Genomic DNA, 13582 nt, shown 5'->3' with positions numbered 1-13582 from the left:
AGTCAACTGCAAGTGTTGAAACTTGTATTTTGTTGGCCTTGTGTACCATGAGGAATCAAATGCTTTTCAGATGTGGAGTGCTGCCTCAATGCAACATGTTCCACATTTTAATCACTCTCTGGGTGTAAGGAAAAAACTTTTAACCGCCCCCCCCCCCACCTCATACCATGACCTATGCACTCTGAGTATAGACAAAGTGAGGGGCAGGGGAGTATCTCATTTTTGCCTCTTGTAATTTAGTACACCTTGCTGAGGTTCACCCCTCAGCTGCACTCCCTGTTATTTCATCGGAGTTCAATCAGATTCATTGAACAGGATTTGCTTTTCATAAATCTGTGCAAGCTCTCTTTTGTTAACTCAGACTTCTCCAAGTATCCAAAGTTAGTTTTGTCTCTAAACTCCACATAGCAGTTGCCTTGACAAACTTGTACTTGACAGGGATGTCCTTGCGTACATTTATTTATATTTTATTTGGAGATGCAATGGAAGTGGGTCCAGCAACCCACTTTATTTAACCCTAGCCTAATCACAGGGCAATTTACAATGACCAATTAACCTACTACCTAGTATGTATTTGGAATGTCGTAGGAAACCAGAGCACCCAGAGACATAGGGATCATATACAAACTCTTGACAGGAATTGAACTCCACACTCCAAAGCCCCGAGCTGTAATAGCATCGTGCAAACCTTGCTGCTCTAAGGAAAACCACAGTGATGTCACATTTGCCATTCTTTGGTCTTTTGATTTCTCCCTGTGACAAGTTTTTGCCAAGAACTGTTGCAATCCCCATCCTGATTTCTCTGAGCAAATTAGGATACAACCCTTTTCAACCAGGGGATTTGATTATTTTAACCATAGACAGGCTCATTATTCTCTTTTCATCCATTATCTCTCCTGCTACCTCTTTAACTGAGATACTGGCATCTTCTTCTTCTTCTTCTTCTTCATTGATAATAGCTAATATAAAATACTCAATTATTCCAGGAGTGCCCATCTTCTCTATACATAGATATTCCCTTGTTCTCTCTCTAATTGGATTCACTTTTCATTTTACTACTTGCTTGCTGTTTACGTGAACTCACCATCCTCTGAAAAAAATTGCCCTCAAGTCCTTTCCCTCTCAATTTAACTTCTCTAGTTCTGGAGTCCCTTACCCTGAGGAAAAGACTTTGGCTATTCATCTTATTTGTGCCTTTTATGATTCTATAAACCTCTGAGTTCACTTCTCAGTTTCCTACATTCCCGGGATAAAAGTCCCAGCCTATCCAGCCTCTGCTTTTAACTCAAGCTCTCTAGTGTCGGTTTTGTACTCTTTCCATTTTAATTACAAGCTCTTTACAGCAGGGCAATCAAAACTGTACGCAGCACTTGCAATGTGGCCTTACCAACGTCTTGTGCAGCTGTAATGTGATATCCCAACTCCAATGCTCAATGTTCTGACTAATATGTCAAATGCCACCTTCACTACCCTGTCTGTGTGTCCCAGTTTCAAGGAATTGTATGTCTACACCCCGAGGTCTTTCTGGTGATGCTGTTTATGTTTCATCTGCTCCCATTTCCTACATTTTCTAAATTTTTCCCCATTCCTGCCATCTGGTTTGCACATAAGTAGTTGTGTTATGAATCTCCAACCTTTGAAGCTATTGGAGATCTCCCTCTTTATACTTTTCTGCCATTGAACAATTAAAACTTATGACAAGTTACCTACTTACAGGTTAGGTGGTTGACACGAAACGTTAACACTTTTTCTCTCTTCACAGATGCTCCTTGACTTGAATTTCTAATTTTTTTTATTCAGAAGAGGTGATTTGTACCATTCTTTTATTTGAGTTAGTAATGACTTCAGAACCATTTTTGGTCTTGCAAGGCATGTTATCAGTTTTTTTAGAAGGAAATAATGCTTATTAATTTACAACTTAATTTTATGTGCCAGATTTGAGGAAAGCTACCCTCAAGGATGAAAGATTGTATTTGATCATTGTATTGGTGACTAATCAGGCTCAGGAGGCATTCTACTAGTTAAGTGCATAACGTCAATTAATTCTGCTCATCCCTGATTTACAGTAAAGCTTCTCTAATATTTTGGTTCGTTTGAACAGATGCTATGCACAGGAAGTTGTTGAAGGTTGCAGCTTGACTAGTATGACTCAGATGTGAGTCACAGCTTCCTGGGAGGATAGAGCAATGTGCTATGCTGATAAAGCTTCCATCATTCCATCAGCAGCACTGCCTGAGTCTGTGGTGGAGGCAGATACACTAGTGAAATTTAAGAGACTACTAGACAGGTATATGGAGGAATTTAAGGTGGGGGGATTATATAGGAGGCAGGGTTTAAGGGTCCACACAACATTATGGGCCGAAGGGCCTGTACTGTGCTGTACTATTATATGTTCTATGTTCTATTAATTAATTCATGAGGAGAGTACCTTTCTGAATCAATGGCATAGATTTAGCTAGGAAATGAATCCATACTCGATTGCTTGAATTTTGGTGATGTAACAGCAGATTTCTATTGTGGAGACTGTGATGGGGATGGAAGTCTTTTAGGTTCCTTCCTGGTTTTGATAGGAGGAAAAAGATTTGGAGGAGAGGCCTGGATATACTGAGAGTTGGAGTACTTGCTCCAGTGTAACCCAGGATCCAGCATCTTGCAGCAAATGATGATTAACTCTGTTGGAGAAGCACGGAGGTTGCAGGATAAGAAATGTTATTTCAAGGTCAAAGTTAAGTTTATTGTCATATGCATAAGTGTATGTGTAATGAAAAAATTACTTGCAAAAGTATCCCATGTACGGCACTTTTAAAAGCAAATTCTGTAAAGTGAAGATGCTTTCAAAAATAATGAAATCAGAAGTTGCTAAATATCAAAAAATACTTTAAAGAGCAGTAAGCAGTAGATCATATCAATATTTGGTGTAACCACCCTTTGCCTTGGAAATGGCATCTTGGAGAACTTGCCTCAGTTCTTTTGCAGATTTTGGCTGTCTCATTTGCTTCTATTTCTCCAGGAATCCCAGAGAACCTTGATGCTGTTGAGATCGGGGCTCTGTAAAGGCCCCATCTAAAGTCATATTAAAAATCCAGGGTGCCTAAAAGACTTTTGCACAGTACTGTATCATATAAGCAGCACTCACAAGAAAAACAAACTAATTATACACTATTTTAACAAGAAAGGATACAACTAGAACTAAACAAAAACAACGCAAGGTTATTAAAGTGGTCATAATTTTGCTGAAATGCAGAACCAAATGGTTGAAGGAAATTAGTTGTTCTTGAACCCGATGGCGTGTGACTTCAGGCTTCTGTACCTCCTGCCCAGTGCTGGCTGAAATGGTTGTGCCCATATTGTGGTGAGTCCGCTACTCTCTATAGGTTCCTTTGTTCTTGTGCATTTGAATTCTGTTACTTTGGACAGCAGTGAAGCAGAGTATTCAGTATTTCTGACTTGTTGAAGAGCAGAGGTGCTGTTTTTCTAGTGTCATAGTCAATATTTAACTCCCAATTGATGAGTTAAACATTTTTCTGCTTTTCTGTTTTCAATCAACAGTCTTCACCCACTTCCCAACCACACACTGATCATTCTTCCCCATTTAACTGTCGTATACTCGGCAAGTGTGGCTCCACTTCAAAAGCATTTTAATGGTGATAGGATACTTTGGGCAATCCAGAAGTTGTTTGATTTACAGACTTTTTTAATATTGATGGGGGCCTGTACCAGATCTTGAGACGTTGCACTGCCGTATGGAGAGCTTATTCAAGTGCTGAAATGGGTGAATCTAATGATTGAGGACAAAGCTAATCTTGATCCATCAATGATCCATAATTGATCTTGATGAATGAAAGAGGACTTTCATTGATCCTGAGTTTGTAGTCACTTGTATAAGATAGAAAAGGTTGAGAGCCAATGTGTGTGTAATAAGATCCTACAAATGGCAGATGCTGACCAATTAATCCACTTTCAAGGTGTCAGTTGAAGGATGAGCATTGGCCAGGAGAAGTGCCACCCCTTCCACTTGTAGCAGGAGATTATTGATGTCTGGTGAATGGGCAGACAGAGTTTTGGTTTAAAGTTTGAGCTATATAATGGTATCTCATAAAGGGGTACTGGATTGGAGGGTCAACTTAAACTTCATACACAGCATTCGAAGAATATGGGTGTTGAGGTAAAACTGGCATTTCTTGCCCATTCCTTGTTACCCTAAGTGGATGATGGTAAAGCCACTCTTCAGTTGTTGGAAGCTCCCTGTGGTGGTTGACACAGTCGAGTGGCTTGATAGCACACTTATGAGAACAGTTAGTGCATTAGTGTGGAACAGGAGTCGCTATAGTTCAGTCACGTAGGAATGTTTTGTGCTTGCAGCATACTAATGACTCTTGAAATTTTATGATACGTATAAGAAATCAATAGATCATCTATTGCTGAATAAGCCATTCAGAGAAATGAATTAATAATTGGAAGAAGAGAAAGATTTTAAATATTTAAACAAAGTCTTTTGGTGATACAATTCAGTTATATTTCTGTCCCTATGGCTTTTCTCACCAGCCCCACCCCCCCCCCACCTCCGCTCTGCCCCCTCTCACTTTACCCCCCCGTTTAACCCCTCCCTGCTCCATCTCCCCACCGTTCTAACCGCTCCCCCCAACCACCCCCCTCACCACCCCCAATTCCTATTAGCACGGCCCTCAATTCTGTATGACCGTGAGGTCCTTACTTGGCACAACTCTGCTGCAATTTCAATTTCCTTAGCTCATGCATATCTTCTGCATTGGTGGTAAGTGACCTTTGATTGCAACATATAAACTAATTGCTGTTATACTGGTTCATGAAGAAACGCAGACTCATCCAGAGAAAGAGGTGTCCATTTTGTGTAGGTGTGGGTCTGGTTTCCAGGGATAGGTGGGGAAATTGCACTTTTTTTTTTACCTTTGAGCATAACCTGAATCTGTTTCACCGTCCATCTAGTAATTTGTTCCAAACAACAGCTGTTGGAATAGATGGCCTACTGGGAGCCTAGAATTAGACTTACAAATGATGTAGTCTGCCCATCTTAGTCAAAAGCCAAGCAAGAAGTAACTGGAGCCTTAGTGTGGGAGGTGATGGCCTGGGAGAGGACATTGACATTGGTTTGCTTCTCCTTCCGGTGTTGTGTTGTCATTTGTTGTGATCCACTATACACTTGAAAAGTATAAGTTGTGCCAAATAAGAGATGTTTTATTTAACATTGTGTACAAATGCCACGAATTCATGAACAAAAATGACATTTTCCCCTTTCGTTATGTGGGTGTTTCTGTACCACAACAAAACCTCTCTTGTTCTCGACAGCTGCTTCAGCTTTCTCCTGTATTTTGTTTTCCTTTCTCTAGTAGATTAGTGTTTGGTGGTTCAAATCCAAGAGTGTGAAATTTATTTCCAGGTACTGTCAATGTCGGAACCCCTGTTCTGTGTAATGTGCTGTAATTTGTGTTGTCTGTAGAATTTCAAAGCCTGAATGTTCATTTTATTGTATGCTCAGTCTTGGAAATACTGGTAATTAGACCATTGTCTGGAAGTGAGGGTTGTAAAAGTTGTTTTTTGGTTAATTGCAAAGAAGCTATTTTTCAGAATTGTGAACAGCATTTCCTCTGGGTTTGACACATGCTCCCTTATAGCCATGTGGTGATGGAGGTCTGTTCAATATTTATGTTTACTACAAACAAATGGTAATTGGAAATACAAATAGCTGAGAATGACTGATCTTTGACTTGTAAGTGATACAAAGCAATGTCAACCCTACTATTTATCATCATATTTTCTAAGCAGATTAAACTGGGTAGTTTCAGAGCTTTGTCAAACTGTACTGTTGGTTAATCATTCACTTTCTGCAGATATCAGGATGCAACTGAGAAACTTGTTCTAATGAAACAATCCTGTTTCCCCAGTCCTACCTGCTGATCATTTCCAGCATTTTCTCTCTTTATTTCCGATTCCCAGCAATTGCAGGCTTTTTGCTATTGGTTACAATTAGCACACATTAATTGGCATTGTAAAATTCCAGCTCATTGACTTTTTTTATACGTTTGTGTATAGGAGCAGAATTAGGCCACTTGGCCCATCGAGTCTGCTCCGCCAATTCTTCATGGCTGATCCAATTTTCCCCTCAGCCTCAATCTCCTGCCTTCCCTCCCAGTCTCCTTGTAACCCTTCATGCCCTGACCAATCAAGAATCTATCAGTCAGTCATCATGTCTTGGCTTCGCTAACGAAGATTTAGGAAGGGGGCTGCCCACGTCTGCTGCAGGCTCACTGGTGGCTGACGAGGCCAATACTGGACAGGCAAGTCTGGCCACAGCACCTGCAAGGGAAATTCTGTTCTGGGTTTGGTGTTGCTGTGTCATGGTTCTTCCTTCTTCTCCTTTTGTCCTCAATGCCAGCCCTGTGTGCGTTCTTGAAGGAGGAGACAGACTGGTGAATGGTGTGTCGCCAGACCTCGCGATCGGAGGCTAGATTAGACCACTGGTGATAGTCAATGTGACAGGCACCAAGGGATTTCTTCAGAGAGTCCTTGTACCTCTTCTTCGGTGCCCCTCTGTCACGATGGCCAGTGGAGAGTTCGCCATACAGCACAATCTTGGGCAGGCAATGATCCTCCATCCTGGAGACGTGCCCTGCCCAGCACAGCTGCATCTTCAACAGCATGGCCTCGATACTGGTGACCTCCGCCTGTTCGAGGACTTCGATGTTGGTGATGAAGTCACTCCAGTGGATGTTGAGGATGGTGCGGAGGCAGCGCTGGTGGAAACGCTCAAGGAGTCGTAGGTGGTGACAGTAGGTGACCCATGACTCGGAGTCGTACAGGAGGGTGGTCAGTACAACGGCTCTGTACACGCTGATCTTTGTGCTTTTCTTCAAATGCTTGTTGTTCCAGACTCTGTTGTACAGCCTGCCGAATGCGCTGTTTGCCTTTGCCAGTCTGTTTTCAATCTCTTTGTCGATCTTGGCATCTGACGAGATGGTGCACCCCAGGTAGCTGAACTGGTGGACTGTCTTCAGCTCTACCTCACCGATGGTGATGCGGGGAGGGTGGTAATCTTCCTGAGGTGCAGGCTGATGGAGAACTTCTGTCTGCTTCAAGCTGACTTCCAGTCTGAAGAGCTCGGCAGCCTCTGCGAAGCAGGATGTTATACGCTGCAGGGCTGTCTCTGTGTGGGCAACAAGGGTAGCATTGTCGGCGAAGAGTAGCTCTCGGATGAGTTGCTCCAATGTCTTGGTGTGGGACTGTAATCACCTCAGGTTGAACAGGCTGCCATCGGTGCGGTATTGGATGTAAACACCGTCCTCTTCATCAAGGTCTTCTGTGGCCCTTTTGAGCATGAAGAAGGTGGTGAAGAGAGTCGGTGCGAGGACGCAGCCTTGCTTTACTCCGTTGCCTATTGGGAAGGGTTCTGAGAGGTCGTTGTGTCTGACTTGGCCATTCTGATCTTCATGTAGCTGGATGACCATGCTGAGGAACTTTGGGGGACATCCCAGTCGTTCAATGATTTGCCACAGACCTTCCCTGCTCACGGTATCGAACGCTTTGGTAAGGTCGACAAACATCACGTACAATCCCTTGTTCTGTTCCCTACATTTCTCTTGGAGCTGCCTGAGAACAAATACCATGTCGGTGGTGCTCCTGTTGGCTCTGAAGTCACACTGGCTCTCTGGGAGGTGTTCTTCTGCAATGATGGGCACCAATCTGTTCAGGAGTACTCTTGCGAGGAGTTTTCCTGTGATAGAGAGCAGAATTATCCCCAGTAGTTGGAGCAGTCGGACTTTTCCCCCTTGTTCTTGTACAGGGTGATGATGACTGCATCTCGGAGGTCCTGTGGTAGTTTACCTTGTTCCCAGCAGCAGACAAAGAACTCGTGGAGTTTGGTTTGTAATGCTGGGCCCCAGTGCTTCCAAATCTCAGGTGGGATTCCATCAATTCTCGCTGCCTTGCCACTTTTCAGCTGCTCTATGGCCTTGACTGTCTCTTCTAGGGTTGGAATCTTGTCCAGTTCTGTTTTCTCTGGCTGTTGTGGGATGCGATGAATTGCTGAGTCTTGGACCATGCGGTTGGCGCTGAAGAGAGTCTGGAAATGTTCCAACCACCGGTTCAGAATGGACGCCTTGTCTGTGAAGAGCGCCTGACCGTCTGCACTGTGCAAGGGACTCTGGATCTGGTGTGAAGGGCCATACACTGCTCTCAGGGCTTCATAAAACCCTGTGTAGTCACCGGTGTCTGCGCAAAGCTGAGTTCTCTTTGCGAGGTTGGTCCACCACATGTTCTGAATCTCTTGAAACTTGCGCTGGAGGTTGCTGCATACAAGGCAGAAGGCTGCTTTCCTATCAGGACAAGACGGTTGAGCAAGGTGTGCCAGGTGGGCGGATCCCCTGGTTGTTTTCATCGAACCAGTCCTTGTTCTTCTTTGTGGAAAACCCTAGGACTTCTTCAAAGGTTTGCAAGATGGTGGTTTCTAGGTGTTCCCAAAGCACCTCTGGAGAGGAGTCTGTGGGGAAACTGGGATCCTGAAGCCTCCACTGAAGATTTGTCTGAAAGTCAGCTTTCACTTCAGCTGACTGGAGGTTGCCAACCTGAAACTTTTTCCTTGGAGTGCCTCCTCTCTTTGGCTTAGGTTTGAAATGGAGACCGAGTTTGCAGCGGACAAGGCGATGGTCCATATGACACTCTGCGCTGGGCATTGCTGGGGTGAGTAAGACGTCCCGAAGGTCTCTGTGACGCACCAGGATGTAGTCTATGAGATGCCATTGCTTGGACCGAGGTTGTCTTCAGACTGTCTTTCTGCTGGAAAATGGTGTTAGTGATGGTGAGTTGCTGCTCCGTGCAAAACTTTAACAGACGGTGCCCGTTGTCACTGCAGTTTCCAACACCATGCTTGCCAAGTACTCCTTTCCAGGCTTCTGAATCTTGGCCTACTCTGGCATTGAAGTCACCAAGGATGAAGATCTTGTCATCTGCAGGGGCATTCCATACGAGGTTGCGCAGATCAGTGTAAAACTTGTCCTTTTCTGCAGGATCCACTTGAAGAGTAGGGGCATACACACTGAAAAGTGTGACATGCTGCTTGGTTTGAAGTGGGAGGCACATGGAGATGATGTGGTCGGAGTGACCTGTTGGCAATTTTTTCAAATTTGGAGGCAATGGAGTTCCTGACCATAAAGCCAACGCCAGGAAGGCGTCTCTCAGTCTCTGTCTTGCCTGACCAGTAGAGGTTATAGCCAGCGCCATGTTCTTGAAGGTTGCCGCCTTCTGGGAAGCGGACTTCACTGAGAGCAGCGATGTCAACATTCAGTCTTGAAAGTTCATGCGCAACTAGAGCAGAGCGTCATTCTGGGCAACCACTGTCTGCTGTATCGAGCATGGTTCTGATGTTCCAGCTTGCGAGCTTTAGTCCCTGTGCTCCTTGTGGGGCAGGCGTGTACCTTTTGTTTTTTGTTGTTGTACGACCGCATTTGAGGATGTCCGTTGACCGCGGCTGGCCAACTGGAGGAAATGGAAGCGAGCTTTGGTTAGGCCACCTTTTCGAGCCCCTCTCCGTGTGGAGCAAGCAGTGCTGTCCCGCGAGAAGGCTGCTTGGTCGTGAGCATCCTATGTTGGCGTTGGAAACGTGACGACACTTGCACAATCCTCACCAATTTGATTTGATTCAAGCCACGCATTTCACTGTATGTTTCAATGTACATGTGACAAAAAAAGATGATCTTTACCTTCTCTTTAGGTTTGAATGTCCAAGTGAGCTGCTCCTACTCCTATTTGTACACTTGCATGTGCTATGTTATTACAAGTACAAACCCCATTTCTAGAAAAGTTGGGATATTTTCCAAAATGCAATAAAAACAAAAATCTGTGATATTTTAATTCATGTCAACCTTTATTTAACTGACAAAAGTACAAAGAAAAGATTTTCTATAGTTTTACTGACCAACTTAATTGTATTTTGTAAACATACACAAATTTAGAATTTGATGGCTGCAACACACTCAACAAAAGTTGGGACAGAGGCATGTTTACCATTGTGTTACATCACCTTTCCTTTTAATAACACTTTTTAATCGTTTTGGAACTGAGGATACTAATTGTAGTAGATTTGCAATTGGAAATTTTGTCCATTCTTGCTTGATATAAGACTTCAGCTGCTCAACAGTCCGTGGTCTCCGTTGTCTGATTCTCCTCTTCATGATGAGCCTATTTTCAATAGGAGATAGATCTGGACTGGCAGCAGGCCAGTCAAGCACACACACTCTGTGTCTACAAAGCCATGCTGTTGTAGCCTGTGCAGAATGTGGTCTGGCATTGTCCTGCTGAAATAAGCATGGATGTCCCGGGAAGAGACGTCGCCTTGATGGCAACATATGTCTCTCTAAAATCCTAATATACGCCTCAGAGTCAATGGTACCTTCACATACATGCAACTCACCCATGCCGTGGGCACTGATGCACCCCCATACCATCACAGATGCTGGCTTTTGCACCTTTCGCTGATAACAGTCTGGATGGTCGTTTTCATCTTTGGCACAGAGAACTGGACGCCCGTTTTTTCCGAAAACTAGCTGAAATGTGGACTCATCTGACCACAGCACATGGTTCCACAGTCTTTCGGTCCATCTGAGATGAGCTCGGGCCCAGAGAACTTGACGGCGTTTCTGCATAGAGTTGATGTATGGCTTCCTCCTTGCGTAATACAGTTTCAAGTTGCATTTCTGGATGCAGCGACGGATTGTGTTGAGTGACAATGGTTTTCCAAAGTACTCCCGAGCCCAGGTGGCTATAATTGTCACAGTAGCATGATGGTTTCTTAGGCAGTGCCGCCTGAGGGCTCAAAGATCACGCGCATTCAACAGTGGTTTCCGACCTTGCCCTTTACACACTGAGATGTCTCTGAATTCTGAGTCTTTTCACAATATTATGTACTGTAGATGTTGAAAGACCAAATTCTCTGCAATCTTGCGTTGAGAAATGTTCCTTTTGAACTGACTAACAATTCTCTCACAAATTTTGGCACAAAAGGGTGAGCCACGACCCATCCTTGCTTGCAAAGACTGAGCCTTTGATGGACGCTACTTTTATACCCAGTCATGATACCTCACCTGCTACCAATTAGCCTGCTTAATGTGGAGTCTTCCAAACCGGTGTTACTTGAATATCCTGTGCACTTTTCAATCTTATTTTAACTCTGTCCCAACTTTTGTTGAGTGTGTTGCAGCCATCAAATTCTAAATTTGTGTATATTTACAAAATACAATTAAGTTGGTCAGTAAAACTATTGAAAATCTTTTCTTTGTACCTTTGTAAGTTAAATAAAGGTTCACGTGAATTAACATATCACAGATTTTTGTTTTTATTGCAGATTGGAAAATATTCCAACTTTTCTGGAAATGGGGTTTGTACTAATAATTAAAATATTGTTACAAAGACCAATATCATGAGTTAGATTTCACAATTCGGTACTGATCATGAGCTTTGCCAACCACCCATCATCATTGGTGGATGTAGGTAATTGAGATTAGTTATCCAAATTTTGGATGTCAATAATATTCCCAGTCAGATTATCGCCAGGATTTTTAATGTATTATCATCATATGCGATCTGTTCAGAGAGTCAGGTCATTCGCAATGCGAAAATAGTTGTTCCATCTTCAACTGTGGGTAGTGTGCAGTGTTCTATCATTTATATGCTGCATTCTTCAGCATGAATCTCATACTTCCATTCATCATTATCATGATGTGGCAGGTCATATGACATAGGCAACCATGGTCTCATACTTAGATTATAATTGATTATCCACCCTAATTCCCATTTTCAATTTCCTGTAATCCTTCCCACAATTACTTGGAACAGAATTATTTTTTATGCTTGAATACTCCCAAACTATCCTAATGGCAATGTTAAATCTGAATGTGAAATTAAGTTATATTAAAACTCGATGCTAATAATTGTAATCATATTTTGCAGAAATGCTGGCCAAGAAACACTGCTGTGCTGCTTTGGAAATGGTTCTAGAAACTGCATTGGTATTGGCTTGAACGACATGATACTGAAGGTATTCAGGATACATAAACTGCAATTAACTGTGAGAGACCTGCTCTGCTATTCTATGTTTTTCTCAAAGGTTTCTTAAGTATGTCTTAGCTTGATTAGTCACATGCCTACTATTAAATTAATAGTTATGGGTTCATGACCACTATGGGACCTCTCATGTGGTATAGGTTGTGCTCCAATCATTAAAGACTACTTCATTGTTTGCACTGCGCTCTTTCAAATGAAGTCCATAAACAGGAATTTTACTTCTGTTTTCTTTGGTTATTAAAGATTTCAGGAAGAGGGGGAAGGAATTCTCTTGATAACATTTCACTGTCATCTGATAAGCTGCCTACTCACCCTTCACTGACAACATATGAATATAGATTTGATTACCTAAATCCACTTGGGATCTTGGTATATACAAATAGGTGCTATTTAAATTCCAGACATACAGTATATTATATATGGAAGTAACACGCAATGTTTCAGCCTGATGTGGTGAATACCAGCATTTTACTGCAAAAAATACACGTGCTATTTTCAAAGTGTGCAAAACAAAATATTAATTTAAATAAATGATTTCTCCCATCTGAGAGAAAATGGTCAGCCCTAATTGCCTTTTAATTTATAATTTGACATTCTTCGAAGGATATTTGTGAAATGCTGTGCAAATCTCAAAATAAATCTTTTAATGTTTTCATAATGCAGTGTGTACCACATTGCGTATACATATTTAAAATAACCAGTTACTAATGCTGGCCAAGGAGCTATAGTAACTATTTGTTTGAATTGACATAATTTTCAAAATTGCCTGATTTACCCCCAGAAGCACTATTTATTTTGAGTGGAAACATATATTTTCATCCTTTCTCTTCTCCCCCACCTTTGAGATCTGCCCATCATCTCCTTCTGGTTCTCTATCTCCTTCCCTTTATTTCAATCCACTGTAGGTTGCTCCTCCTTCAGCCTTTTGTTCACATAATCCCCCTGACCCCCACTCACCACCTTCTCCTTCACCTGGTCTCACCTATCACCTGCCATTTGTGCTCCTTACCCAGACCCCCAGCTGCTATTCTGGCTTCTGCCACCTTCCTTTCCAGTGCTGATAAAGGGTTTCAGCTCCAATATTGACTCTTTATTTTCCTCCATTGGTGCTGCCTGACCTGCCGAGCTCCTCCAGCATTTTGTGTGTGTTGCATATGTTTTTACTCACCATTTCCCTCTCTTCATTGTGAAGTACTGAAAGAGGTTTAATGTAGTAGACTTTGGCTTCATTCATTCTGCAGTTTGAAATGCAGGCTTTGTGTGTATTTGTGTGTGTGTGTGTATGCGCCCTTAAGTCCTGGTGGAGCCGTCGGGGCACCATCATGACAAGCTTTTTGGTATGCTCATCGTACAGCGTCTTGGGCATCTGAAACCTGGCGGAGCCCATCCCTCTCCAGGTTTTTTTTTAACGAGGTCGAGTCGTTAGCTCGACACTCAACCCAGGCACGGATGGAGAGCGTGCAAGGGAGCCGGCCAGATTCAAACTCGGGAC

The 13582-nt window shown here is 42.9% G+C and overlaps 1 protein-coding gene across 5 annotated transcripts in view; it reads left to right on the top strand.

Annotated features, from left to right (window-relative positions):
• The window catches only part of LOC134357472 (uncharacterized), a 109184-nt gene that overhangs the window by 87027 nt on the left and 8575 nt on the right, over nt 1-13582 (top strand). For all 5 annotated transcript variants that reach the window (XM_063069084.1, XM_063069087.1, XM_063069083.1 and 2 more), the window contains one exon: nt 11977-12064. In XM_063069084.1, the coding sequence (XP_062925154.1) occupies nt 11977-12064 (88 nt within the window). The remainder of the gene's footprint in view (nt 1-11976; nt 12065-13582) is intronic.

The sequence above is a fragment of the Mobula hypostoma genome, chromosome 16 (genome assembly GCF_963921235.1).
Source record: "Mobula hypostoma chromosome 16, sMobHyp1.1, whole genome shotgun sequence".
NCBI classification, from domain to species: domain Eukaryota; kingdom Metazoa; phylum Chordata; class Chondrichthyes; order Myliobatiformes; family Myliobatidae; genus Mobula; species Mobula hypostoma.
This window is presented reverse-complemented; position numbering and strand designations above follow the sequence as displayed.